The sequence below is a fragment of the Vigna umbellata genome, chromosome 6 (assembly GCF_029865625.1).
Source record: "Vigna umbellata cultivar VRB3 chromosome 6, Vumbellata_1.0, whole genome shotgun sequence".
NCBI classification, from domain to species: Eukaryota; Viridiplantae; Streptophyta; class Magnoliopsida; order Fabales; family Fabaceae; genus Vigna; species Vigna umbellata.
The window spans coordinates 15,084,550-15,108,193 of NC_142170.1; the positions used below are offsets into that span (position 1 = coordinate 15,084,550).

The window sequence follows — 23,644 nt, forward strand, 5'->3', positions numbered from 1 at the left end:
TTGACATAATATAATTTTTTACATGAGAGATTACCTTTATAAAGTTTGACATTTCTCGATATTTTTAAGAAAAGAACATTACTTCTTTTTTTCATGAACTCTGAAACACTTCTTCTTACCCACGTTGCATTAATATTTTAAATATCACATATTCACTTGTAATATAGCAATTAATCTATTTTATAATAACATCCTTAAAATGAGCCCTTTCTTAAAACTCAGTTAAAATGGCAAGAATATGGTTTTGTTGAGTTTATCTCGTTTTTCTATTTGCAGGGCTTGGTGTGTCTCCGAGTTCAATGGCTCTTCAACTTCCAACACTTTCTGGTTGTGTCATGCGCTTCAACTCAAGCGCGTGCTCGATCCCTGGTCGGAAATTTAGCACCTTTGCCACTCTGTCACGACGGCGTAGCGACACAACCAACTGGGCTGAAGCAACTTCCAGTTTCTTCGACCAAGACAAACGACCCATCATGTTGTTTGATGGTAATTAACCCTCTCGCATCTTTTTCTTCGTGCTACCTTTGACTAACAAGTGATTGTTTTCTTCAATGCTAATGTTGGGTGAAAGTTCTTTCTTTTTACACAGGAGTGTGCAACTTGTGCAACGGGGGTGTGAAGTTCGTTCGTGATAACGATCGAAATAAGTATATGATCTATTGTCTCCTTTTTCTTCCTTTGATTACTCTCACATTAAAATTTTATCTTCCATATATGTATAGTGAAGTTGTTTCTTACCCTGGTTAAGAATTCAGAGGGAAAAAGAAGTTGATCAGTAATTTCGTTTGTTTACGGTTTTTTTATGATTGTTAGGACAATTAGGTATGAAGCTCTTCAGAGTGAAGCAGGTAAAATGCTGCTTAGGAGATCAGGAAGAGCTCCTGATGACATCTCAAGTGTTGTACTGGTTGAGAAGGACAGGTACGCTTATTGAAGGTTCAAAAACATTTGTTAAAATTTCAACATTAGTAGCTTTAGCATCTATCTATAATGTTCCATAATCCATTCGGTTGTAAAGAGCTGGTGATAAATAAAGGTTTTTCTTTTTGCCTCAACGATTTTCATCCAAATATGATCACCATTTCTGTTAAATTTTCCATTATTTTCTCAACTGAATTAATGTAGTTCTGGGGAAAAAGAAATTCATGATTGTAAATTCAAAGAAAGAAGAATTCACGGTGAAACAAATGACTTTCTGGTTGATTCTAGATCCTATATAAAGTCTGAAGCAGTACTGAAGATAATGGAATACATAGACTTGCCATTTCCGCAAATAGCAATTGTTCTTCAATTTGTTCCTCTGTAAGTAGTATTTTTTTTCCCCTCTTGTTTTGTGGGTTTTATGGTGTTCTTTAATTGCTTAAGGGCAACAAGCTTGACGATATATGTAATACATGACTGCAGGTTTATCAGAGATTTTGTTTATGACAATGTTGCAAATAACCGTTACACGATTTTTGGTCGTTCTGAATCATGTGAAATATAGCATCATCCTGTTATGAGTGCAGGGGATAATAGCAGCGTGCTAAGTTCAAAAAGTGTGGTTCTTTATAGTTGTAGTCAGATCATGTTGTCTTCAAATCTTTTGAAGCTTCCGTGTATTACTTGTATATGAACTTTACTTATAAATAAATCTTTAACTAGTAAGTGACTGAAGTGTAAAAATGGTGCAGTAAGTTTGCTAGTTATGTAACTACCAGAATAGTGTGCCTGTAAGTTTCTGCATTTCTGCTTTAATAAAGAAAAATATTAGGTCAAAGTTTTCTTTCTTTCTATTGGATGAGCTATTAGTTCCACCGCAAAAAAATAAAATAAAATCAAGAACTATATTCATTGTTTTTGGATTCAGTTGTAATAAGATCTAAGTACAGCTGATTCTGGAAGTAAAAGACAGAACAGTTTTGAATAAGTGATGGTAATACACTTGAGCACTATTCAGCACATGGTCAGTATTCAAAGAATTTCTTCTATCCATACAAGAAGCTAAGTAGATAAATGCATGTATAGAGTGTCATATATGATCTGAAGCACTGGATTTTAGACTTTTCTTCTGGATCTAGCATAAACAATCATGTACCTCAAAATAAGAAAGAATTTCAAACCAAAATTCTCAGAAGCAATTGCAAATCATGCAGATGTCAAAGGCAAAAGAAAGTGATGCGAAGCTTTCATTATCTGTTTCTGTCTCAAACGCTCCTGAAAGGGAAGATTTTCAGTTTGTAATGCAAACTGAAGAACTGAGTGCGCAGTTAGAACCCTTCATCTTGGATAACTCTGTATAAAGGGAAATTTGTCGGCTGCATTTTCTACGTACAGGTTAGCCAGGCAGTATGCAAATCTGTCAAATAACAGTCATTCTATTAGGCTTAGAGATGTTAGGCCAGACATGAAAGCCAACAAACAACCTTAAAAATGAGATTTTTTTATTATAATTTTATTTAAAATTTAATTTTCAAACTTTTTGAGATTTATTTTTAAAAACCTAAAACAGTTAGTACTAAAAATTGAAGCTTTTTTTTTTTCTTGAAGACCTAAAGCAAAGATTTTTCTTGTGTGCACATTGAGTCGATTATGACAATATGCATTGTGAAAGTTGAAAAGCAAGGAAAATTTAACCATTTACCCGAGAATCAAAATGACGAGTGACACGATCAGGTAGAAATATTGATACCATTTGTACTTTGATTTACGTTTCACATCATATCCAGGAGGTATATATTTGCGATTTACGTATCCATATTGAGGGCGCATTAAAAGAACAAAACCGAGGAAATATCCTGTCAAGAAACCTCCGACATGAGCTGAATTGTCCACATGAGGTAGAAATCCAACAGCCAAGTTTAGGCCAACAATGATCAGTAGGCTTGCAAGAGCTGCACACTGAAGCCACCATGGATTAAAACTAAAGAATCCAAATTGGTCTTCCAATGGTGATAGATTATGTAAAGTACCTTATTGGCATAGATACTCCAGTTCGTTAGAAGCTCGGAAAGCATGGCACCCAGAAGACCAAAAAGTGCACCAGATGCACCAACTGATACGGTACTTGACCTATTCTGTTTCAAATGCAAAATGGACAGCAAACTTCCGCCAAAGCTAGAAAGCACATATAAGAGTCCGATTCTAACTGCCAAATCCAAGAGATTAGAATTTAACTGAAGAAAATCACGTTGAGGTTCAATTCAATATGCAAAAATTCAGTAGTATGCCTTACAAAATCCGAATTCCTTCTCAAGCCTAATCCCTATAAAGAGAAGGCTGAACATATTGGCTAGCAAATGCACGACTCCAGCGTGAAGAAACATGCAGGAAAAGAAGCGCCATACTTCTTGTCGCTCCACCACTAGGTCCTCTTCAAGGGCTCCTAACAGCCGCAACCTGCAGAAAGTTAATGCAACAGCCCCAAAAATGAATGAAAAATCAAACATTGTTTTGTTTCTATTTCTTCTCCGTGCATGCATGCATGGCTGGCATTTCTGTTTCAAATTGACCTTATCTCTAAAACTTTCAACAAACAACGGAGAGAGGAAAAACAATAATCAATTACAATGTCAAAGAGAAAATCATTGTTTCATGCAGATTGTTCAATGTTCATCCATGGTGATAATGATGAATGCAATAAAGCTTTTGGAGAGAGAGAGCGAGAGGGAGAGAAAAGAGAAAAGAGAAAATTTCTCACGTGCGGATGGCAGGGCCAAGGAGAGGGTTTTCCCGGAAGGGTTGGAAGGAGAACCTGCCGAGATATTCAGAGAAAAGACAAGACTCGTCGTTCAAGTAGGCAGGGCAATCATTTTCATACATGGTATAGACGAAGCAGGCAATGTTGGCCAAGAAAATGAGTGGCACCAACCATGAGAACCACAGACGAGGCTGTGGAATGTAGAAATTAGGCGGTGGAGGTGGGGGATATCGCGCCGCCTCTATGTCGGACTGGTGCGGCGGCTTCTTCCCCATGCGGTTGCGATTGCAGGTTGCAACACAGACACCAAAACAAACAATGAAATATGTTGTTGTCTTAGCATGCAATTGCAATGTAACAACCAATCTACCCTCCTTTTGCCTAGTAGTTAAATCAGGTAATATGTTTCCTTCTTATAGAATTCCTTACATTATATTATACCATCCATTACATTATATTATATATATATACCTTCAACTTTCTTCTTTTTCTTTTATTCTCATTTGCATCTCAATATCTATTTCGTGGTTGCAAAATAAACACAACTCGAAAGTAGGACAACATTTGATTGGCGTAATGTCTAATCATACGTATCAGTTGACACGTATATGTATTCAGGCATAATATTTTCACACCCTTATATATCATTTCGTATGTCTACCCTACAGCTACATATATTATTGTTTTGTTTTAACATCTTATTTATGTTTGAGAAAAATGTGGTTTGTCAACAAACATTTGTCACAATATTATTTAGGATATATAATACAGTCAAGTATATATAATTCTATTTCTTCTGATAACAATACTCAAAACACAGATCTTTTACATGGCCTCCATGATCAAAAGAAAAAGAAAATCCAACAAGCATATATATATATATGCCAATTCTGAAAACAAGAGATAAATCATTGTGGAAGGCTACTTCAGCAAACACTTCACGGATGGTTTGGTGTGGGTGGCTGTTCCATGTGCATTATGGCAAAAGGAGAAAACTTTCTGCCCTGGAACTGCAGATGTTATGTAAACATGATCAAGCACAATGTTGGAGCATCCCACGTTTTCATCACAGCTCAAGTTGATTGCTTTGTCCGTCAATGATGTTCCAACAATCCCTTTGTAAGTTATATCACTTACCTTGATTGATTCAGTCTTTGAAGAGAAATAAGAGAAAAAACAAAATGGTGTTGGTCAATCATGGAGTAAAATTTTAGTTATGATAAACAGTGAAATTGGTAGGTTATCTTCTTGTGGTACCTTGTTTTGGCAGTCCGATCTATGAGGGCAATAAAACTGGTCAATGATAATGGGGTTATTGGCTCGAACAAACTTAATCTTTTCAAACGAGATCCTCCTGGCAAATCCAGCACCACCCTAATGCAAAATAGAATAATACAAGTCCTATTATTCAACATGATGACAAGTTGCAGAACTCTGCATGGAACCAAACCAATTTAAATTCTCTTCTGGGTTTTCTGGGTAGAGAATCTGAGCTCAGAACGAAAAGATCTCTCATTAATTACATTGTTTTTGTTCGCCAATTACCTGCCATGTCTTGATTCTTACTCCAGTTAATGTTTCAGTCAAAGTACAATTCTCCACATGCACGTCCTCGACAATGTCGGTCTCTCCACGTGCTCCCAATGATCCAATGCTACAAAAATGTGATTTCCTTTTAAGTATAAATCAATCTCACAAAGAAATACCAACATCTTTCATTAAGAGATGATATATAAGATAATTGACATAGTAATATATTTGTATAAAGAAATACCAACTAACCTGATACCATGGCCTGGACCACATGTTATACCAGTTATTCTGATCTTAGAGGATCCAGCACTAATAGCAATGCAATCATCACCTGTAGTTAAATTATGTCATTATGAGAAGTTCAAAGGTTTTACCAAAACTATTTGGTGCTACGTTTCATGCAGATGTAAAGTTAATTACCTGTTGCGATAAAAGAATTAAGTACTTTAATGTCTTTAGAGCCAGAAATATCAATGCCATCGGTATTAGGGCTATTTCCAGGAGCAACTAGACGCAGGAAAGAGAGGGTGCCTTTCTGGCAGCTTGTTAGAGTCATGTGACTTCTTGCAGGATTAATACTTGTATACCCTTTCAGTTGAAGGCGATTGCATCTATTGAATGTTACTGCCTATGCATCCACAAAGCTGTGCTTATGCTTATAATGAAAATATTTGAGAAAGCAGAGTTGATTTTGCATGTTTGGGCTAAATTTATTAGGTGTAACAAGGAATATGTACAAGGTTAGATTTAGATTTTAGATCTCTCTAATGTGCCTTTTGTGAGGTTTTTAGGAGGGGACACATGAGGAGATTAGATACCAATAAGCTGTAGAGAAAGTTAGTCATCAAGAATTATTAGGTTAGCCTCAAGTTAAGTTATTAGTATATAGACCCTAATTGGACTAGCTCTAATCAGAAACTCATCACAAAAGTCTATAAATACAGGTTTGATATTTAAATGGTTGATTACTTTTAATACACACTTATTGCCAAATTATTCAAGTATGAAGATTGAAGACAATTTGTGCAAGAAGATTTAACCCTAATTCCACAAACCGAAACAGACCATATAATCGGACTGGTTATACTACCAGCCGAGCTCTCATGCTAACTGGTTATATTACCAATCGAGCTTCATGTTGTCTGTCGAGCTTTCTTACTGTCTGTCGAATTGAATATATTGTTGGCCGAGCTTTCCATGTTTATTAGTAATCTCACTCATTTTTAACTAATATGAGATTTCAACTTACCATGAATTCCTAACACCTTTTTCAAGTATAAATAAAGTGATCCTAACTTGAAGGAAATGAAAGTTGTCACACTTTTTTATGCTAATAATGAGGTAAACTTTAAAGCTGAAAACAACAAAACGTCCAAAACTTAAATTTTGTATAAGCATCAGCAATGATTATCAATTCTGTCTGACAAATTGAAGCACATCAGACTTATGAATTTTAATTTGTTCATGAATGTCATCCTTGCCTTAATTTTTAATGAAAAGCCATCAATATGGGTTTGCTATATAATATAGTGAATCAAGAAATACTTTATCTCCTTAATTATATTAATTTGTTTTTCCAAGAATAAAACAGACAAATTATATCTTTGATTGTGTAATCAGTAAATGCTTGGATCATTATTTAGATAATGAGTAGCAATAAAGAAAGTATGAAGAGCTTTTACTCACTGTTGGTGGACGGCAGGTTGTCCCCTGAAACAGAAAATAAATCATGAAAAATTGGCCTATATTGTTAAATAATAGAATGAGGAATTAACAAGTCAAAACAATAGAGAAAGCAAGAACAAAAGAGAAAGAACACTACTAAATATTTACTTACAGGTTGTGAATTTCCTAAGCAAGGTTGTTGCCACCAGATAGAGCCTCGACCATCAATGGACCCTTTCCCACTTATAATTAAACCATCGATGAATGAGAAGCCAAGCCATGTATTCGTGTGGAATCCAGAATATTCCGGTTTTGTTTTTGGTGCAACAATGTTCCCTGAAAGCTGAGGTCCCACAAAATCTTAAATTTTTACCAAGAAATATGACTCAGTTTAGGATCTGCTCTTATACTGTCTATACAATAATCTATGTATTCTCTACCACATAGTTGATCATTCATAGATGTTAAAGCTAAAACACACTCGAAATGCATACACATCGATACGAGAGAGAAGTGTGTTAAGAGTTAGTAAGATAAAACTAATTTATAATATATAATGTTGGAAGTCCCACGTCAACTAGAGAACTAGAGAACTAGAGATAAGGTCAATTCATACTTTATAAGTGGGTGCAAACCTCACTCTAAAAGTCGGTTTTGTGTGATTGAATTAGGCTTAAAGTCCACCTCTAACATATAAGTAGATATAAAACTCGTTTTACAAGTTGATTTTATAAAATTGAATTAGACTTAAAGTCCATCTCTTAATATAGTTTACATGAAAATTGAAACATAAAAGTTAATGTTTTTTAACCATTTGTAAAGGTTGATGATGGATAGTAGATGGAGAATGAGTATTATGGATTAATAAGAATAAGTACCTGAATGTAGGTGTAATTGGATTTGCATGGACCACTGAATGTAGTAGGCTTCAGCATGAATGTTCGTTTTGCTGGTATGATGAGCTGAGATATGTGTGACTTGCTCTGACAAACGTCTTTCCATGCCTTCAGAAAGGCCTGTTCAAGAACATGATTTGGAATTGTTTTAGAATGGAAGAAATTAATAATCTGTGAAAACTAAAATTATGAGAGTTCATGATTATGATTTACTGGAGAATCGTTGGTTTGTCCATCTCCGACTGCTCCATATTTCAAAACATTGAAAGTAGTTGTTGTGCTGCTCAATCCAGGTGCAAGAACACTCAGAATGATCAACACTCTGAACAAAAACTCCTGCATGAAATTATCATTTTCCATGACATACAAGACTTTGTTAATGGTGAAAAAACTGTAAGAACTTTATATATACAAATCAAACATCATCAGCGAAGTCACTACAACATATACAAAGTTAACTACAATGTGACATTATGTCAGATTCTGACCATGTTATGTTCAAATCTTCAGTGCTCTTGAAGATTCACAGACTGATATATGCCATGTACGTACCCAATTTCTTCTGCTATATATAGACTGTAGAATGTAGAATGTGTGTATTTTGAAAGCAGATTTTAGAAGTTAAATTGGCTTAATTTTAGTGATAAAGTTATGTTTGGTTTTACTGATATTGGTTCAGTGCATTAATTGAACTGCACACAATCTAATTGGAAAACACATGGCTTGTGAAGACTAAGACATTGTTTTCACTGTAAGCACATGAAGCAGATGCACCTTTCTACGCTTTCTTCTGAACGAACGTTATGCTCCTTCATTTACACTCAATACTCAATAGTAAACTATGGTAAACACGTCAAAAGAATTGCTAACTTTTGGTTGAAAAGTACCTTCTACTTTGATTTCAAACCACGTTGTTCTTGATAATATATGGAAATACTCTTCTAAATATTTATTTAAATGAAATATAATCACGAACAATTTATTTTACAATATTGAAATATAATTCAAGACTGTAGGTAAAATATGCTGACCTAACATAAAATACTATAAATAATATTAAACATTTTTATTTACTGTTTCGGATGTAAGGATGATAAATATAATTACTTATTTTTTTACTTTAACTATATATTTATAAGTTTGAAAATAAGTTTTTAATTAAAATTGATCCATTATAGTCAAAAGTTTCTAAATGTGATTTATCTGTTTTTACTTATTAATATATTGGATTTGAAATAATAATTTTAATATGTATTTACCCATCAATCAATTATGGAAATGTTGAGTGATCATGACAACATTCTTTTAGGAAAATCTATTAGGAACGTTAACCGTTCGATTAACTGTGTAAGCGTTGTCTAAAGTGTAATATGGTATACTTATTATATAAATTAACTTATATATACATTCTAGATGGACTTTTGGACCAAAGACGAAAAACTAAATCACTCTAAATAATGATTAAACATATTAAACAGTTGAAGGAAATGCATTTTTCTGTAAGGTTTTGTTCACTTGAATGGATTTAGGAGGGAGTGATTGAGAGGATTTGAAGATAAATTTTTTTGTTGTTTATTTGAGTGGATTTTGAAATAAATTTTTTTAATCTGTCACATCAATCAAATCTTACACTAATTTTTACAAATTTTACTCTTCCAAATTCACTCTTACTTATCTCCAAATCTACTCAAATAAACTATAAAAAAATTTACCTTCAAATTTTCTCAAATTCTCTCAATCACTCTCCCTGAAATCCATTCAAGTGAAGAAAACCTAAAAGATATTTAATATTTGTGAGTAGTGATGCTCTCCTTGGTTTCTTCTAAAACAAGACTAATAAATGAAAGATGATTTTTTTTTTCATTATTTATAAAATAATATGAAAGATATAACGTGAAAAAGAATTTTCCTAATGTTGAAGATGCCCAAATCCACGCTCATTTTAGCTTTGGGTGGAACAATTTGTGATTTGACTTCAATCCAATTATTTAATTTGCACATGGGTCACGATGAATATTATATATTAATTACTTTTCTATTCAAAATCCTTTTATTTTTATAAGATAAGAAAATTCATACTAAAAAATTGTTATATGTGCTTTCTTAAAAATAACATAACCCTACCCTTTTGATTTAATTATTTCTTAGTAAGAAGTAAAAAGAAGATTTAAGTTTAAAGTCAAGATATATTCATGCGTGATTTAACAAAAGTAATACAATAGATTTTAACATTTTTCATTATACTTAGCATATTAAAAAATGAATTTAAACATATCTTATTCTTACAAATTCGGTATTAATCTTATCTTTAGTCTCAATCTTCAATATTTTTAAGTTAAAACAATAATTTCTGAAAATAATTAATCTAATTTTGTTATAATATAGAAGTCTACATAAATAAAATATGGTTTTGTATAAGTTAGTTAAACTATTTTTTTTTATAACTTCCATAGTTTGTAAAAAATAAAAATATATGTAATTTCAGTGAAAAATTGTTATTGAAACATAATTTATACATATAATTTTATTATATAGTTTGTTAACACTACTGGTTTTATAATAAAAATAGATAAAATGGAAATAATATCTAGAAAAATTAAATGAATAGTAAAAATCAATATGTAACAAAGTTTTGCCAACGTATAGTAATTGGATCAAGCAGTAGTAAGAATAGTAAAGTCTGGCTGTGTCTGAAGATTGATAACTAATTATTCAATAAATTATTTGGGTGTTGCTCCCTCCACCACCACTCTATACTTCCTCTACCTCTCCATATTATTTTAAATACAATTATATCCTTAAGTTAAAAAGATTTTTACTTTTACCCTATTTTAAATAATTTAAAACCCTAATTTTACTTTCCCAGCACCCACCCACGGAACTCTCTTTCCATTTCCCCATTTTCGTTTCACCTCCCCACCTCCCCCACTTCCATTCCTTTTTCTTCTCAGTTTTTTTTGTTTGAAAGCTTCCATTGCCGCTGTGGTGTGAAGGAGCGTCACCACCGTGGTGTGGAGAAACATCGAGGAGCGTCTAGAGCATCAACCAGCGTGAGGAAGTATACATCAACGGAGGTGACATCCTTCAACGGATGTCCCCTAATAAAACAAACTCTAAAATAAAAAACGTAACATTTAAACGGATGTGACATCTTCAACAGATGTCAACATCCGTTTAAGGTAAAACGGATGTCGACATCCGTTTTTCCTTAAACGGATGTTGACATCCGTTTTTCCTTAAACGGATGTTGACATCCGTTGAAGGTTTTTCCTTAAACGGATGTTGACATCCGTTGAAGGATGTTGACATCCGTTGAAGGATGTTGACATCCGTTGAAGGATGTCACCTCCGTTTACGTTTTTTATTTTAGGGTTTTATTTCAAGGTTTATTCGAATACGAGGAAGCACTTCACGCACTGCACCACGAGAGCGACACTGCACCACGAGAGGGAGACTGCTTGATAATTGTTTCCACCACCACCAACCTTTGCAATTTGTAGTATCTCACAACGACGAAAGAAAGAGAGAAATAAATATAATGTTAAAATGAAAGAAAAATATTTTACTCATGTACAAGACTAGAATAGGTTATTAGTGAAATAGGTTCTGAATGGGTAAAATTAAAAAATAATAACCCTAAAAATAAAATTTTATTAAAGGACAAAATAGTAAAGGGATGATGGAGGGAGAAAGGTGTGATGGTGGAGGGAGCAACACCCAAATTATTTTCCTTCTATCTCTTCTCCTCAATTTTAACAAAAAAAAACTATTACAACACAATTTTATTTTCTAGAAAAATATAATAATATCACACATATAAGCAAATCAATTAAATTCTTAAAATAAAATATAATAAAATCAACAAATTTTTTTTTATAAATCGAAATACAACATCATTATTTTTTTATAAAAAATTCTGCAAACAAGAACTAAAATACACTATATATGATAATCAAATTTAGCACATATTCTCTATAAAGATAATTTTTGCGTATATGTTGAATTATATAATTAAGTTTTTAATTGACACAATGATCAAAATTCCTTAACACACGTAACATGCTTCATCAAAAGCCCAAAAGAAGAATGACATTTAATGACATGCTTCATCAAACTATGACTCTAAAAAGAAGACAATTGTAGAAAAAAAAAATCTAACAAATTGAGGTATGACTAATTTTTAAAATCACTCGCTCTTTAAAGAAGTTGAAGAGGAAGTGAAACAATGTTTCCTTTCAAAATTCTAAGCAAGGGAATCAAATCTACATAAGAAGAACAAAACATTAAAGTTTCATGTATTTTCTTCTTTGGATAAATCAGTTCTTCTATAAACATCCTTTTTCATATTCTCGAGTGTTGATTAGATTAAAAGTATCTATATTTATCTATAAGACGGTAGATCGTTATAAGAGAATACATAGCTGAAACAACGTGTCAGTTGAAGGCTGCATGGTAGACACAGATGGAAGCTGTCACGACCTTGTTTCAGCAGGATCATATGCAGTTAACAATTCCACAGTATTTTGCTTATTGAGGCACTATGTCAAACATGTAGTGGACAGTTGCCAATCAAATATCTACTAAAAGAACAAGCAATCGATCCATGCAAAAACTAAAAAGTCTATGGAATTTAAATACCAGATGGTAATAACCATTAAAGTGCAAGTTCATACATTAAACACACTCCAAAAGGGTGAATAGAAAGTCCATTATACTGAGCCCAGAAGAACACCAGGGTTCATGTTTGGACCTCTAATTATTTCATAGTGAAGAGAAAGTGAAAAAATCCCAGAGGGTTCAGGACTATTAACACTACACTTCACTTTTCTGCTGCAGTAGAAGGCAAATAACCACGACAGTAGTCAAAGCCATACCAAATACCATTAGGTATGTAAGTATTGTAGTAAAACGTAACAGGGTTGTAGCCATAGCTGTACACGGTCACTTGCTCTGGAATCCAACCATCGTATCCACTCCTGTATAGATACAGATAGCATGTTTGATACGTACACGGGCCGTGTATCTGAAATGTATCCGTAGAGCACCGCTCGAATGTCCCCGAACGAGGATCATCTAATCTTGGGACATAAACCTGATTCATTGATTGATCGATTGATTGATTATCCAACAAAATCACTGATCAGCACCAAATTAACCACCACACCCCCAATTTATATTCTCAATTTTCATTTCATGTAATATGCATAGAAAGTTCAAGAGAAATTCAGAAACAGATGAATGAATGACATTCGTAATAGAGAAGGAACCTGATAGCCATAAGCATCACCAAATGCAAGACTAATCTGATCTCTGGTGTAAGAGGGAGAATTGCAGCTTGTTTTGATGGTCACCGTGTAAGTGCAGGAACTAGCCGTGTTCTGTAAAACGCATACACATCTACCTTTAGTTTCACACGCAGTGAGAAGATCTCAAAAATGCTTCAGTTCACAATCCAAATCTAACTTCCCTTTCATATTCTCTGTTCTTTCTATGTTCCTTCAGTTAGCACAGTCGGTCAAACATTGTTCGAACGAAATTTTACATGTAAAAGCAGATGACTTTGAAGATTTAGTGTAAAGGATGTTCTATTTTACTTTCTGCGACATTTGTAACAGTAAAGAAACTTTGTTACCTGCGACTTGGCTTGGTTGACCTTGAAAGATTCATTGGCTTCGGGGTGAGACTGAGATTGAGATAGAGTGATTAATGGAGTTGCTGCTTGTGAGAAAACAGCGATGATGCATAGTGTGATGATGAAAATGAGAGATTTCATGGTACAGTGTGTGTGAGTTGCAACGTTGTTATGCTCGAGGGAGAGAACGAGGAACACGCTTGGCCTCGGACAGCTTTTCTTTTATTATCGCGGGACAGGAACATTAAGACAACGGGTAGGTCTCAACAATTATTCATGCTTTTCTTAGCTGTGATTTAATTGGATTTCTCAACTATTTATCTTTTAGTTTAATTAATAATTTAATTTTTATATTTAATTTATTTATTTTGGTCTTTATGTTTTTATTTAGTGGAGTATTTTTTAAAGATTTATTAAAATTAATTTTAAAAAAACCATAATTATAATATTTTACTATGATAATTTTTCTACTATCTTAATTTCAATATATTTAAATTATCATATTTATTATAATTGTTGTTCAAATTTTTTATTCTCAATTAATTTATAAATAATAAATTAAATATATTTTTAAAATTTATGAGCGTGAGTTTATAAATGATTATAAATTTTTAATAAAATAATTTATTATAAATAAATATATAAATCAAACTAGAAAAAAATTGCTATAAATTCGTTTCTCAAAGAAACAAAATTTCAATTAACAATAGAAAAAATATGATTCGAATTTAATCTTTCATAAAAAAAATTGTACTTAATCTGTAAAAACGTATAGTTAAAAAAAATACTCATAATCTACTCATGCCAATAAAATTCAAAAATAATTTATATCAGTAAAAAAATGAAATTGGTTCTTTCTCCTTCTTTTTAATACAAAATTTAAATTTGATATCTGGTTAAAGAGAAATAAATATGGATTACTAAAATTTATAACCATCTTTTTGCATTTAGGGTTTTAAAATTTTAATAATTAACTATACGCGAATATAACAGTAAAAGATAAAGTAATTATAAATTAATTTAAACGCTCTTACACGTTCACATCTTCTATAGCTTAATTTGCATTTCAGATTTAACATATACTATTGTCATTGTGCGACAAATACTACCCCATATTTTTTTCTGGACACGTAAGCAATTATTGAATATGATATAATAATAAGGACTAAAAAGTTTAAAATTTTGAGGGTTTTTTTTTAAGAAAACAATATTTTGTTAATTTTATACAAACTAAAATATATTTAATCAATTGGCGAGAGACCATTCTTTTTAATCCACATGGAATGAAGATTAATTATCAGGCCTACGTGAGTTATTATTCTAATAATTTAGATTTTGTTTATTTGAATGGATTTGGAAAAGAGTGATCGAAGGAATTTCAAGGTAATTGAAAGTAAATTTTTTAATCTGTCATGTTAATCAAATCTTATACTAATTTTTTAAAACTTTACTTTCAAATCCACTTTCACTTACTTCCAAATCTATTCAAATAAACAACAAAAAAATTTTACTTTCTCGATCACTCTTTCCGAAATTCATTTAACTGAACAAGAGCTTATATTTTTTTTCTTTTTGTGTGAGTGAAATACTCTCTCCATTTCTATTTATTTCTTTTAAGAAAAATATTTTATGTGTTGTTTTAGAATTTCAATAATGTGTTTGTATATTAGGCAATTTAATTATTTAAAAGTAAGATTTGCTTAGCGATTAAATATTTTATATTTACCAATATTGGAAATAATCGAAAAAGTTATTTTTATTTTTGTTAAATACAAATGTCCATCGAGTATAATATTATATAATATTGTAAATGAAATTAATGTACAATTGACTAAGAAAATTAGTGATATGAAAAAAAAATTGTTTGATTTTTTACTAAAGTGCAGTATTTAATTTGGGCCTCGCCGAACCCGTGGATTAAAAATAGTATATATTTAGAAGTGAAGAACTCCTGGTATGGCACGTGTCGGAGTCAGAAAGAAAATTTAAACTTTAAAGAAAATAACAACTTTATTAGATCATGATATTTTAACATGTCTTTTAACAACTTTTTAATAATAAAAGATGTTCATAGTCATTATTTTATTGATTTGTATATTTTAAACGGATCAATCACATATTATTTAAATAGGTTATTTTTCACATACTATATTTAAATAGGTTATTGTAAAAAAAAAAATGGTTAAAAAGACATTTTTTAATTCTAAAGCATGTTTTGAAGCTCCACAGCATCATAACGTGTATACAGTATAAACTCAGCCGGTAAAGATAAGTAAAACATGATATGTAGTGAAATAATTGGTAGAATTAGGTATAATTAATTACAATTATGTACAATTAATATATGTGAAAACGAAAATGAAGTTTCACAGTCTATATTAAGATTTAATAAAATCTGAAGGTGAATAAAAAAAAGAAAGTGGGATGTTAGGGATTAAAAAATGAAAAATAATTAGAATTTATCCTCGAAAAGATACATAGAAGGAGTGCATGGATGCATTGGTGGCATTAAGAACAGGGATGCTCTGTTCATTCCTGAAGAAGTTTTGAGGATCAACTGCAGTCTTAATCTTAACGAGCCTCTCAAAATTAGATTTGAAGTACTTAGTCCCATAAATCTGTCCTTCCTTGTAACTATTTTTACCAAAGGTGTTCAATCCTGTATCAATGTCCCTGTAGCAGAAGAAGGCGCCTCTGGGATTCTTTGAAACATAGGGTGTCATCACATTGAACAACTTCTTAGCCTGTTTCGTGTAATTCCTATCCGCCTCAACCGACGGATCAACCCAGTTCACAGAGTACTGAAGCTTGAACATGTTCCCTTTACGGTGAGGAAACGGCGTCGCGTCAGGAGCAATCTCATCCATTTTCCCTCCGTAAGGGTTGAAAGCAATCCCCGTCTTCCCCAACTCAACTATTCTCTTGAATATCGTTTCCCACCCGTCTTTTGAAATACCCTTCTCAATAAAATCAGATTTTCTTTTCAAGAAAATGCCGTTGTTCGGTTTCCGATCCAATAGGATCTCAGGTTTGTCACCATTTTCTAAACTCTTGGGATCGTTCCACCAAAGAACAGATTCTATCCAACTCACCTCACTGCAATTCTCCTTCTTCAACCCCATAAGGGGAAACTCCTTCCCCATAAGCGACACAACCTCATCGGCCCCTCCTAGAAACAAAGCCACAATCGTCGCTTTTAAGGTTTTCTCTTCTGGCTGCAACAGTAACCTCATGAAAAGTCTCTTGTCAGTCACTGATGCAATTTTCTGCCACCCCAACACAAAGTCAGCGGTCTTATTATCCCAAGTCTTCTCAGTGCGAAAAATTGTAACCTTTTCAGGCACACGAAGAAGGTTAATGGTAAATGACACTACCACTCCAAAACTCGCTCCTCCACCTCCTCTGATAGCCCAGAACAGATCTTCTCCCATGCCTTTTTTATCGAAAAGATTTCCTTTCACATCAACAATTTTCGCGTCGATCACATTGTCCACGGTTAAACCGAAACTTCTCAACATGTTACCGTACCCTCCTCCGCTGATATGCCCACCGAGGCCAACAGTGGGACACACCGCTGCGGAGAATCCATGAACTTTACTCTTCTCCCATATCCTATAATAAAGTTCTCCCGTGGTGGCTCCAGCTTGGACCACTGCAACCTCCTTTTTTACGTCGATCGTGATCGCATTAAGCTTGGACATGTCGAGGATCATAAAGGGTTCCTTGGAGACGTAGGAGATACCCTCGTAATCATGGCCACCGCTTCGGATTCTCATTTCAAGTTTTGCGGTTTTGGCACAGATTACGGCGCCCTGCACGTGCGATTCTTCGAGGGGAGTGACGATGAGTAACGGCTTTGGCGTCATGGGCGTCTTGAAACGCTTGTTTCGAGCGAAGTTTTGGATGACGGTGGTGAAGGAGGGGTTGTTTTTGGTGAAGATTATCTTGGATAGTTCCTCTGAAGCTGTTTTTGTGTTCTGTTTAAGGCATTCGAAGAAAGTGTCGTGCAGTGCAGGATCTGTTGCTGCTACCACCGACAGAGTGAGGACAGTTAGAAGAACATAACCACCAAAACAATTCGCCACTTTCGTTGTCATTGTCGTCTATTGTAGGTCATACATGCATACCTATACAAACCAACGTATCTATAGAAACACAAAAGAATAGAAAATAGAGAACAATAAAAATAGAAGGAAAATTCGTGGAAATGTAAGAGCTCTCTGTCAGCCTCACGGTTCGAACCAAAGGTTTTCCTATGTTTATCTGAACCTTAACTAATTATGTATCTTACTGTTAAAGGCGAATTGTATAGAAACTTTGAAGTGAATCTCATAAGCCATAAAAAGTAAACTATAATTAACCATTTCTTCACCTTTGCTTGACTTTTATCTTTCTCAAAATGGAATCTTAAAAGAAAAAGTTCGGACTTAGGCCCTCCGGTGCCAAGTTAGTATATAAGCTGCATTATCATTAAGAACGCTGATCTTTTCTAGATTTATTTTCACTATCGAGGTTCGGTTTTTAAGTTAGTAGGAAAATTTTTAATTTATTTACCTAATCCAGCTCAAACTTATGATAGTTATCATAATCAAAATGTTTATTTGTTACCTTAATTATTGTTCTTAGACATAAGAATATGATCTTATGATAGTGATGTCATGTAACATTTGTTCACATGTCAGAATTTATTTTTATAATGAATATAATAAATATCAGATAAAAGGTTTAAACTTTTTATTTAATTAAAATATACCATATATTTATTATTTTAGGTAAAATGTGTTAAATTTAAGTTACAATGAATGAAAAAATATAGAAGAATGAGATTCATTACGGAATTTTTCCAAAAGAAAAATAGATAGATATTTTTCATTAATGAAGAGACTATCGGCCAACATACTGTACCAACTAATCTTATTCAATTCCTTCTCATGTTACTAAAAAAAATGCAAAAAAGTAAATTATTCAAAGCTCGACAAGACCAATTTGTCAAAGAGCATGTCTTTCTATCTTTTATCATGAACATGTTTTTAAATATTTAACTCAAATTTCACTCGTATAAACACTTATAGATTTTTTCTCAAATATACTATCTTGTTTTTTATCATTCAAATTTCCTTTATCACTTGACAAATAATTCCAGTAACTTAAATAAAGAGTAAACAAATAATGTGAAAAATGTTGCGAGATTTAAATCTTGACTCAAGATATCAAAGAAAATACAAAATTATAGACAAAACTTCAAATAATTTTGAAAGACACATAACAATAAAATTAGAAAATAATAAGACTACCAAAAATATTAAAAAAATTGTGTTGAACTCTTTAATTTTATTTATTTATTTTTTCTCTTGAATTTTTATTTTTTCTTTTCTTTCAATGTATATTTGTTTCCTTTTAACTTGGATCCATTATTCTTTCTTTCCTTTTCAATTTTATAATTCAAAACAAAAAAAAAACTAAACAAATTGTCTTGCAAACACCAAAACTCATGCAAAATCAAAGTACACAATTAATTAAGATTACAATTAACAAAAAACACAAAATTATATTATTTTCTATAGAAATGTATAATTTAAACGAAGAACACGAAGAAATTAAAAACTTAATGAAATTAGATGAAACCTTAATAAGAGTCAAACAAAATTTCAAAACAAAAACATAACACCAATATTAAAAAAAAATTAGGTTTTTTTAATACGACAAAAAAAAAGAAAGGATATTCAAACCAAAATCTTGCTTTAGATACCAGATGATACAATCTAAATATCAAATGATACACTATGGTGCTAAATGATAGGATCCTATATAGGAAAAGAGTATGATAATTTTGTATTTAAATTCTCAAGAGACATAATAAAAATAAATAAGAGAAAAATGCAAAATAAGACAAATATGTTAGAATCTAACATGTTAACAAGTCAATGAAGATTAACTACAAAGTTTGTCATATTTGATAAGAATTAGAGTTAGAGACGTCACAATCTAACATTGATAAGTCAAAAAAGATTCACAACAAAGAAATCTATCTTTGATAAAAGTCAAAGTTATAATCCAAAAACCAAGATAATTTCATCTCAATGAAAAACTAATTTTCATATAATGATCATCCAATATGTCCACAGATGTATTTGGTGTCCATATATATAGACACAAATGTTTAAAATAAGAAACGCTAAATAAAAGCTCAAAACATCAAACCCAAAAATAACTTAAAGTTCAAAAGCAGACTCATCATTTATCGAATTCACTCGTCCAAAGTTGCAAAATGTTAAAATTACTTATGATTTTCGTATCCTTTGAATTCTAAGCTTCATAGAGTGTATTGGATTATGAGATAATCCTTCATCGTACTTTGTTCTTGAAGAGAATTTATCCTCAAATTTGTTACACTTAAACTTTAGGAGATAATCCTCTATCACAAATATAAAACTTTTTTTTAAAATTTATTTAACCATATTTCATAATTAGGTTCATTTCATTATATAATTCATATATTTTAATATATACTTGAAACATCTTGATCAAATATTTTGTCTTGTCTAAATTTTTAGGATTAAATATATATTTTAGTCATAAACTTATATGCGAAATTTAAATATGATTTGTTCCAAATTTTTACATATTTTGATCTCAAACTTCACAAATATTATATATAGTTTGTATCAACTTTTTTATGTACTAAGTAGAAACTAACATTCAAGTTAGAACATATTAACTTGTGTAAACAGATAAAATCTTATCTTGAATAGTTATAATTGAATTAAAAAACTATATCTATTATTTATTATTTTTTAAAATTTAAGAGCTAAATTATATGAAAATTTAGAACATAAAAAAAATTGATTTTACGGATAGTTTAAAGACTTAAAAATTAATAGGTAGAATCTTCTCACATGTAATTCTGAATAAAAGGAAAAAAATGTGGGATCCATATCTTCAATTTTTCTCCTTTTTTTTTAATTAGCGTGCTATACATAATTTTTTATTTGAAGGAATTACTCATAATTAAATGAATTTAATGAATTATTAAAGTTTTATTAAATTATTTTAATAATTATAAATATATTTAAGATAAATATTCTTATCTTTATTATTCCACGTTATGCACACACGCTCCTTTATATTAAACACAATCATTTAATTTTGTACAGATGATAAGACACGTGGGATATTTGCTATTATTGTCTCTTTCCTTTACGACTTTATCACTATTTATTAATTATTTTATTTTAAAATTTCAAATTTTTTATTTATTCTCAATTCTTTTATTAACATATAATTTTTCTTCAAAATTTAATTTTAAGTATTTCTTTTCTGCACAAATTTTCAATTTTATATTCTTAAATCGTCTTTTCAATATATATAAAATATAATATAATACTTTTATATATTTTGTTGTCAAATTTTATCTAATTTCTTGTATATGGCACTAGATTCTTGTTAATAATGATATACTACTAACCTCTATTTAGCTTTTGTCTATATTTTAAAAACTTTATATGAAAATTTTCAAAAAAATGTTAATTCAATCTAATAGAAAACCTTACAATAATTTATTTATCTTATTTATTGAGAATTTATACCTAACGTTCTAATACAAAGTTAAAAAAAAATTAATACGTTTTAGTCGTTTAGGAAAAATAATTTGTTAATTAAGGAATGAATAATGATGAACAATCTGGACAATAGCATGAACTGCACAACCACAACCACCAACATTTTTTTTTCACATCCACCACCTCCAATGTAATCATTACTTTGTTTGTTCCTGGCCAAAGACACCTGTTGCTTCCATCCATAAATTATCAAAAAAATGATTTTATGAAATATTTGAATTTTTTACATTTATTTAACATTATTATTATTTATTTTTTAAAAAAAAAATACAAAATTTTATATTTTTATAATTATTTTATCTTTATATTTTATGTCAAATAAAAAGTATGTTATGTTTTCTCTAAATTATCTGGTACAGTTTCCACCTTGTCCTATTATATACTAAGATGTTTTCTCTAATAAATATTTTCATTTTTACATTATTGTTAATATACTTTTCACAAATAACAGAAAAATAAGTCATATTAAAAAGTCATAAACCAGTTCAATTCAATAGAAAAAAGACGCTAATGTACGAAAAGCTTAAAGAAAATGGTTGCTACATGGCCCTACCACTTTCACCAATATAATAAGTATTTTGAAAGTTGCTAAGAGATAATTGATTCAGCCTGTGTACTTTCCACATTCGCCATTGTCGCTCTCATGCTTTCTTCTCTCTCAGTGAAGAGCACAGTGAGCTTTGATAAAAGAACAGTTTCTCTGGTCTCTACCATAAGTTTTTGTTGAAGACACAAGAAATTGTTCATACCATGATGAGATAGATTAATTATAAAATTAAATATATTTTTAGTCTTTAAATTTTTGATTATTAAAATTTATTTTTGTTTGATATATTAATATCAAAATATGTTAAAGTTCGAAATTAAAATGAATTTTAAAATTCCTTCTTTCTTCTAGATTCTCATGTTTCTTATGTCTCTGCTATTGTCTTCTCTGCTTTTCAAATCTGAATGTCAAGAATTAACTACTTGCTGGAGAAAAGTTAACACTACAAAAATTTACAATTTTAATAGGGGTTAATTTTAGTGTTACCGGGGGTTTTAACCCCCGGAAAATGTAATTCCCGCGGTTGTAGAAACTCCCGGGAAAAGCTGCGTCGGTAAAGAATTACCGGCGGTTTTTTCAAAACCGTCGGAATTTGCGGGGGTTTTGCGAAAACCGCCGGGAAAGGTAGGGGTTCTTTCAAAACCGCCGGGAATGACAGGGGTTTTGCAAAACTGAGTTTATAAACCTCTGATACTAACCGGGGTTCCAAAACCGCCGGAAATGTATATATATTAATTTCTTTTAGTATTTTGATAAAATCTTCTTGGAGCCTGATCTTCTATGATACTTTTATTGGGATTAGGTGTCGTAAGAATGAAACAATAGTGTCAGGATTGGTGCAACTGACCCAAATCGAATCTTTGATATCAATTACCATTAAATTGGATTAGATTTGTCTACATTTGTCCTTATCAAACAATAACACTTACTCATTTTTAATTCATTCATTAATGCATGATAATCAGAGGCAAATGTAATAAACCACTTTTGTTTAGTTGATAAAAAAATATATGAAATAAAAAGAATTAGCTGACTTTTCAAAATTACTAATATATGAAAAAAATAATAAACCACTTTAGTTGTCATGAAAAAAAAAATGAACCCATGAATATCAATAATAAAATCAAAAAAATGAAGACCCAGAACCATTTTTCTATTAGGGACAAACCAACCTATAAAACAATCACCAAGAATAAAGATAACTAAAATTCTAATAAATAAAAATCAACTCATAACACTAGAACTGATTGACCAAGCTAAGCATCAAAATCAACCAGCCAAGTAAGCAACTTTGAGATGAATTCTCTCTTTTTTCAACAGTAATTTCTACTTTTTTCTCACCTAAGTTCCCTAATTTCATTTCCATCATGTGTCTTTAAATGGTTAAATGGTACTCTAAACACCTGGTTCGTTGGGATCAGCAGGCTGCAATTCTTTAGTGGCATCATCATCTTCCTCATTCATCCTGCTATTGGACAAAGACTGACCTTCTTCATTGGACTCAGAATCACCATTAAAACACTCGAGAGATGACGAATTTGATGCATTCTCAAGCCAAACAGTTCCTTCTCAAGCAACCATAAACCATGTATAAGACAACATTCCCAATAATCTCTATTAAAACTTAAAAAAGATAAGTTGATATAAAGTCATTAACTAAATAAGAAACCAGATGACCAATAAGAAAACTATTGATAAAAAATATGCAAAAGAATGCCTTAATGAAATATGCAAAAGAATGCCTTAATGAATTGGAAGCCTTAAAGAATGCCTTAATGAAATTATTGATCTAAATTGTTAACCTACATTGTACAATTTTCCTTAATGAAATATGCGAACATCTAAAATCAGAGGTTGAGATTCCCTTTGAAGCAATCAAGAAAATATATCACTACTCAATAACTAGATATTAAAGTAAATATATTTTAAAAAATAGCAATTGATATAACCCAAATCCTGCACTAAATATATATATACATACATGGTTTGGTTCTTCACGTGCTCATCTAAAATTTAGAGGGATAGGAATCTTATATGCCATAAGATATGAAACATGCCAGACCAATTAAAAGC

At 31.3% G+C, this 23,644-nt stretch overlaps 4 protein-coding genes and 1 pseudogene across 5 annotated transcripts; 1 reads left to right on the forward strand and 4 right to left on the reverse strand.

Annotated features, from left to right (window-relative positions):
• The first annotated feature begins 209 nt into the window (after positions 1-209).
• On the forward strand, positions 210-1,759 carry LOC124837149 (Putative thiol-disulfide oxidoreductase DCC). 2 transcript variants are annotated; one of them, XM_088093189.1, is made up of 5 exons: positions 210-486; positions 590-647; positions 814-921; positions 1,126-1,302; positions 1,405-1,759. In XM_088093189.1, exons 1-5 carry the CDS (start codon positions 300-302, stop codon positions 1,484-1,486), a joined length of 612 nt encoding a protein of 203 aa, XP_087949315.1. In that variant the 5' UTR covers positions 210-299; the 3' UTR covers positions 1,487-1,759. The 2 variants fall into 2 exon arrangements, with proteins under 2 accessions (XP_087949315.1, XP_047168404.2); XM_047312448.2 differs by having other exon boundaries at positions 214-486; positions 1,210-1,302.
• Positions 1,760-2,104: 345 nt separating this feature from the next.
• RBL5 (RHOMBOID-like protein 5) lies at positions 2,105-4,026 on the reverse strand. The gene is made up of 5 exons (XM_047312464.2): positions 3,680-4,026; positions 3,215-3,378; positions 2,952-3,127; positions 2,624-2,880; positions 2,105-2,338 (listed from the first exon to the last, which is right to left on the reverse strand). Exons 1-5 carry the CDS (start codon positions 3,952-3,954, stop codon positions 2,260-2,262), a joined length of 951 nt encoding a protein of 316 aa, XP_047168420.1. The 5' UTR covers positions 3,955-4,026; the 3' UTR covers positions 2,105-2,259.
• A 384-nt stretch (positions 4,027-4,410) lies between these two features.
• On the reverse strand, positions 4,411-8,355 carry LOC124837158 (putative polygalacturonase At3g15720). The gene is made up of 10 exons (XM_088093209.1): positions 8,262-8,355; positions 7,987-8,109; positions 7,756-7,893; positions 7,050-7,220; positions 6,899-6,922; positions 5,633-5,840; positions 5,462-5,543; positions 5,225-5,333; positions 4,937-5,053; positions 4,411-4,831 (listed from the first exon to the last, which is right to left on the reverse strand). The coding sequence occupies exons 1-10, from the start codon at positions 8,262-8,264 to the stop codon at positions 4,601-4,603; spliced, it is 1,206 nt and encodes a 401-aa protein (XP_087949335.1). The 5' UTR covers positions 8,265-8,355; the 3' UTR covers positions 4,411-4,600.
• Positions 8,356-12,377: 4,022 nt separating this feature from the next.
• LOC124837189 (embryo-specific protein ATS3B-like) lies at positions 12,378-13,657 on the reverse strand. The gene is made up of 3 exons (XM_047312487.2): positions 13,406-13,657; positions 13,041-13,151; positions 12,378-12,865 (listed from the first exon to the last, which is right to left on the reverse strand). The coding sequence occupies exons 1-3, from the start codon at positions 13,544-13,546 to the stop codon at positions 12,593-12,595; spliced, it is 525 nt and encodes a 174-aa protein (XP_047168443.1). The 5' UTR covers positions 13,547-13,657; the 3' UTR covers positions 12,378-12,592.
• Positions 13,658-15,822: 2,165 nt separating this feature from the next.
• Positions 15,823-17,645, reverse strand: LOC124837199 (berberine bridge enzyme-like 21 pseudogene; annotated as a pseudogene).
• Positions 17,646-23,644: the final 5,999 nt, after the last annotated feature.

Bases quoted from the DNA above. Each gene is read 5' to 3' on its own strand.
- LOC124837149 (XM_088093189.1), top strand. From the start codon at position 300: ATGGCTCTTCAACTTCCAACACTTTCTGGTTGTGTCATGCGCTTCAAC. The intron at 648-813 runs GTATATGATCTA...TATGATTGTTAG, and splicing joins CGTGATAACGATCGAAATAA to GACAATTAGGTATGAAGCTC. The intron at 922-1,125 runs GTACGCTTATTG...GAATTAATGTAG, and splicing joins GTACTGGTTGAGAAGGACAG to TTCTGGGGAAAAAGAAATTC.
- RBL5 (XM_047312464.2), bottom strand. From the start codon at position 3,954: ATGGGGAAGAAGCCGCCGCACCAGTCCGACATAGAGGCGGCGCGATAT. The intron at 3,128-3,214 runs GTAAGGCATACT...TGGATTTGGCAG, and splicing joins TGAGAAGGAATTCGGATTTT to TTAGAATCGGACTCTTATAT. The intron at 2,339-2,623 runs GTAAATGGTTAA...GTTATTTGACAG, and splicing joins CTCGTCATTTTGATTCTCGG to ATTTGCATACTGCCTGGCTA.
- LOC124837158 (XM_088093209.1), bottom strand. The intron at 5,544-5,632 runs GTAATTAACTTT...ATTTAACTACAG, and splicing joins TAATTCTTTTATCGCAACAG to GTGATGATTGCATTGCTATT. The intron at 5,334-5,461 runs GTTAGTTGGTAT...ACATTTTTGTAG, and splicing joins GGTCCAGGCCATGGTATCAG to CATTGGATCATTGGGAGCAC.
- LOC124837189 (XM_047312487.2), bottom strand. From the start codon at position 13,546: ATGAAATCTCTCATTTTCATCATCACACTATGCATCATCGCTGTTTTC. The intron at 13,152-13,405 runs GTAACAAAGTTT...TGCGTTTTACAG, and splicing joins TCAACCAAGCCAAGTCGCAG to AACACGGCTAGTTCCTGCAC. The intron at 12,866-13,040 runs GTTCCTTCTCTA...TCAATGAATCAG, and splicing joins GTGATGCTTATGGCTATCAG to GTTTATGTCCCAAGATTAGA.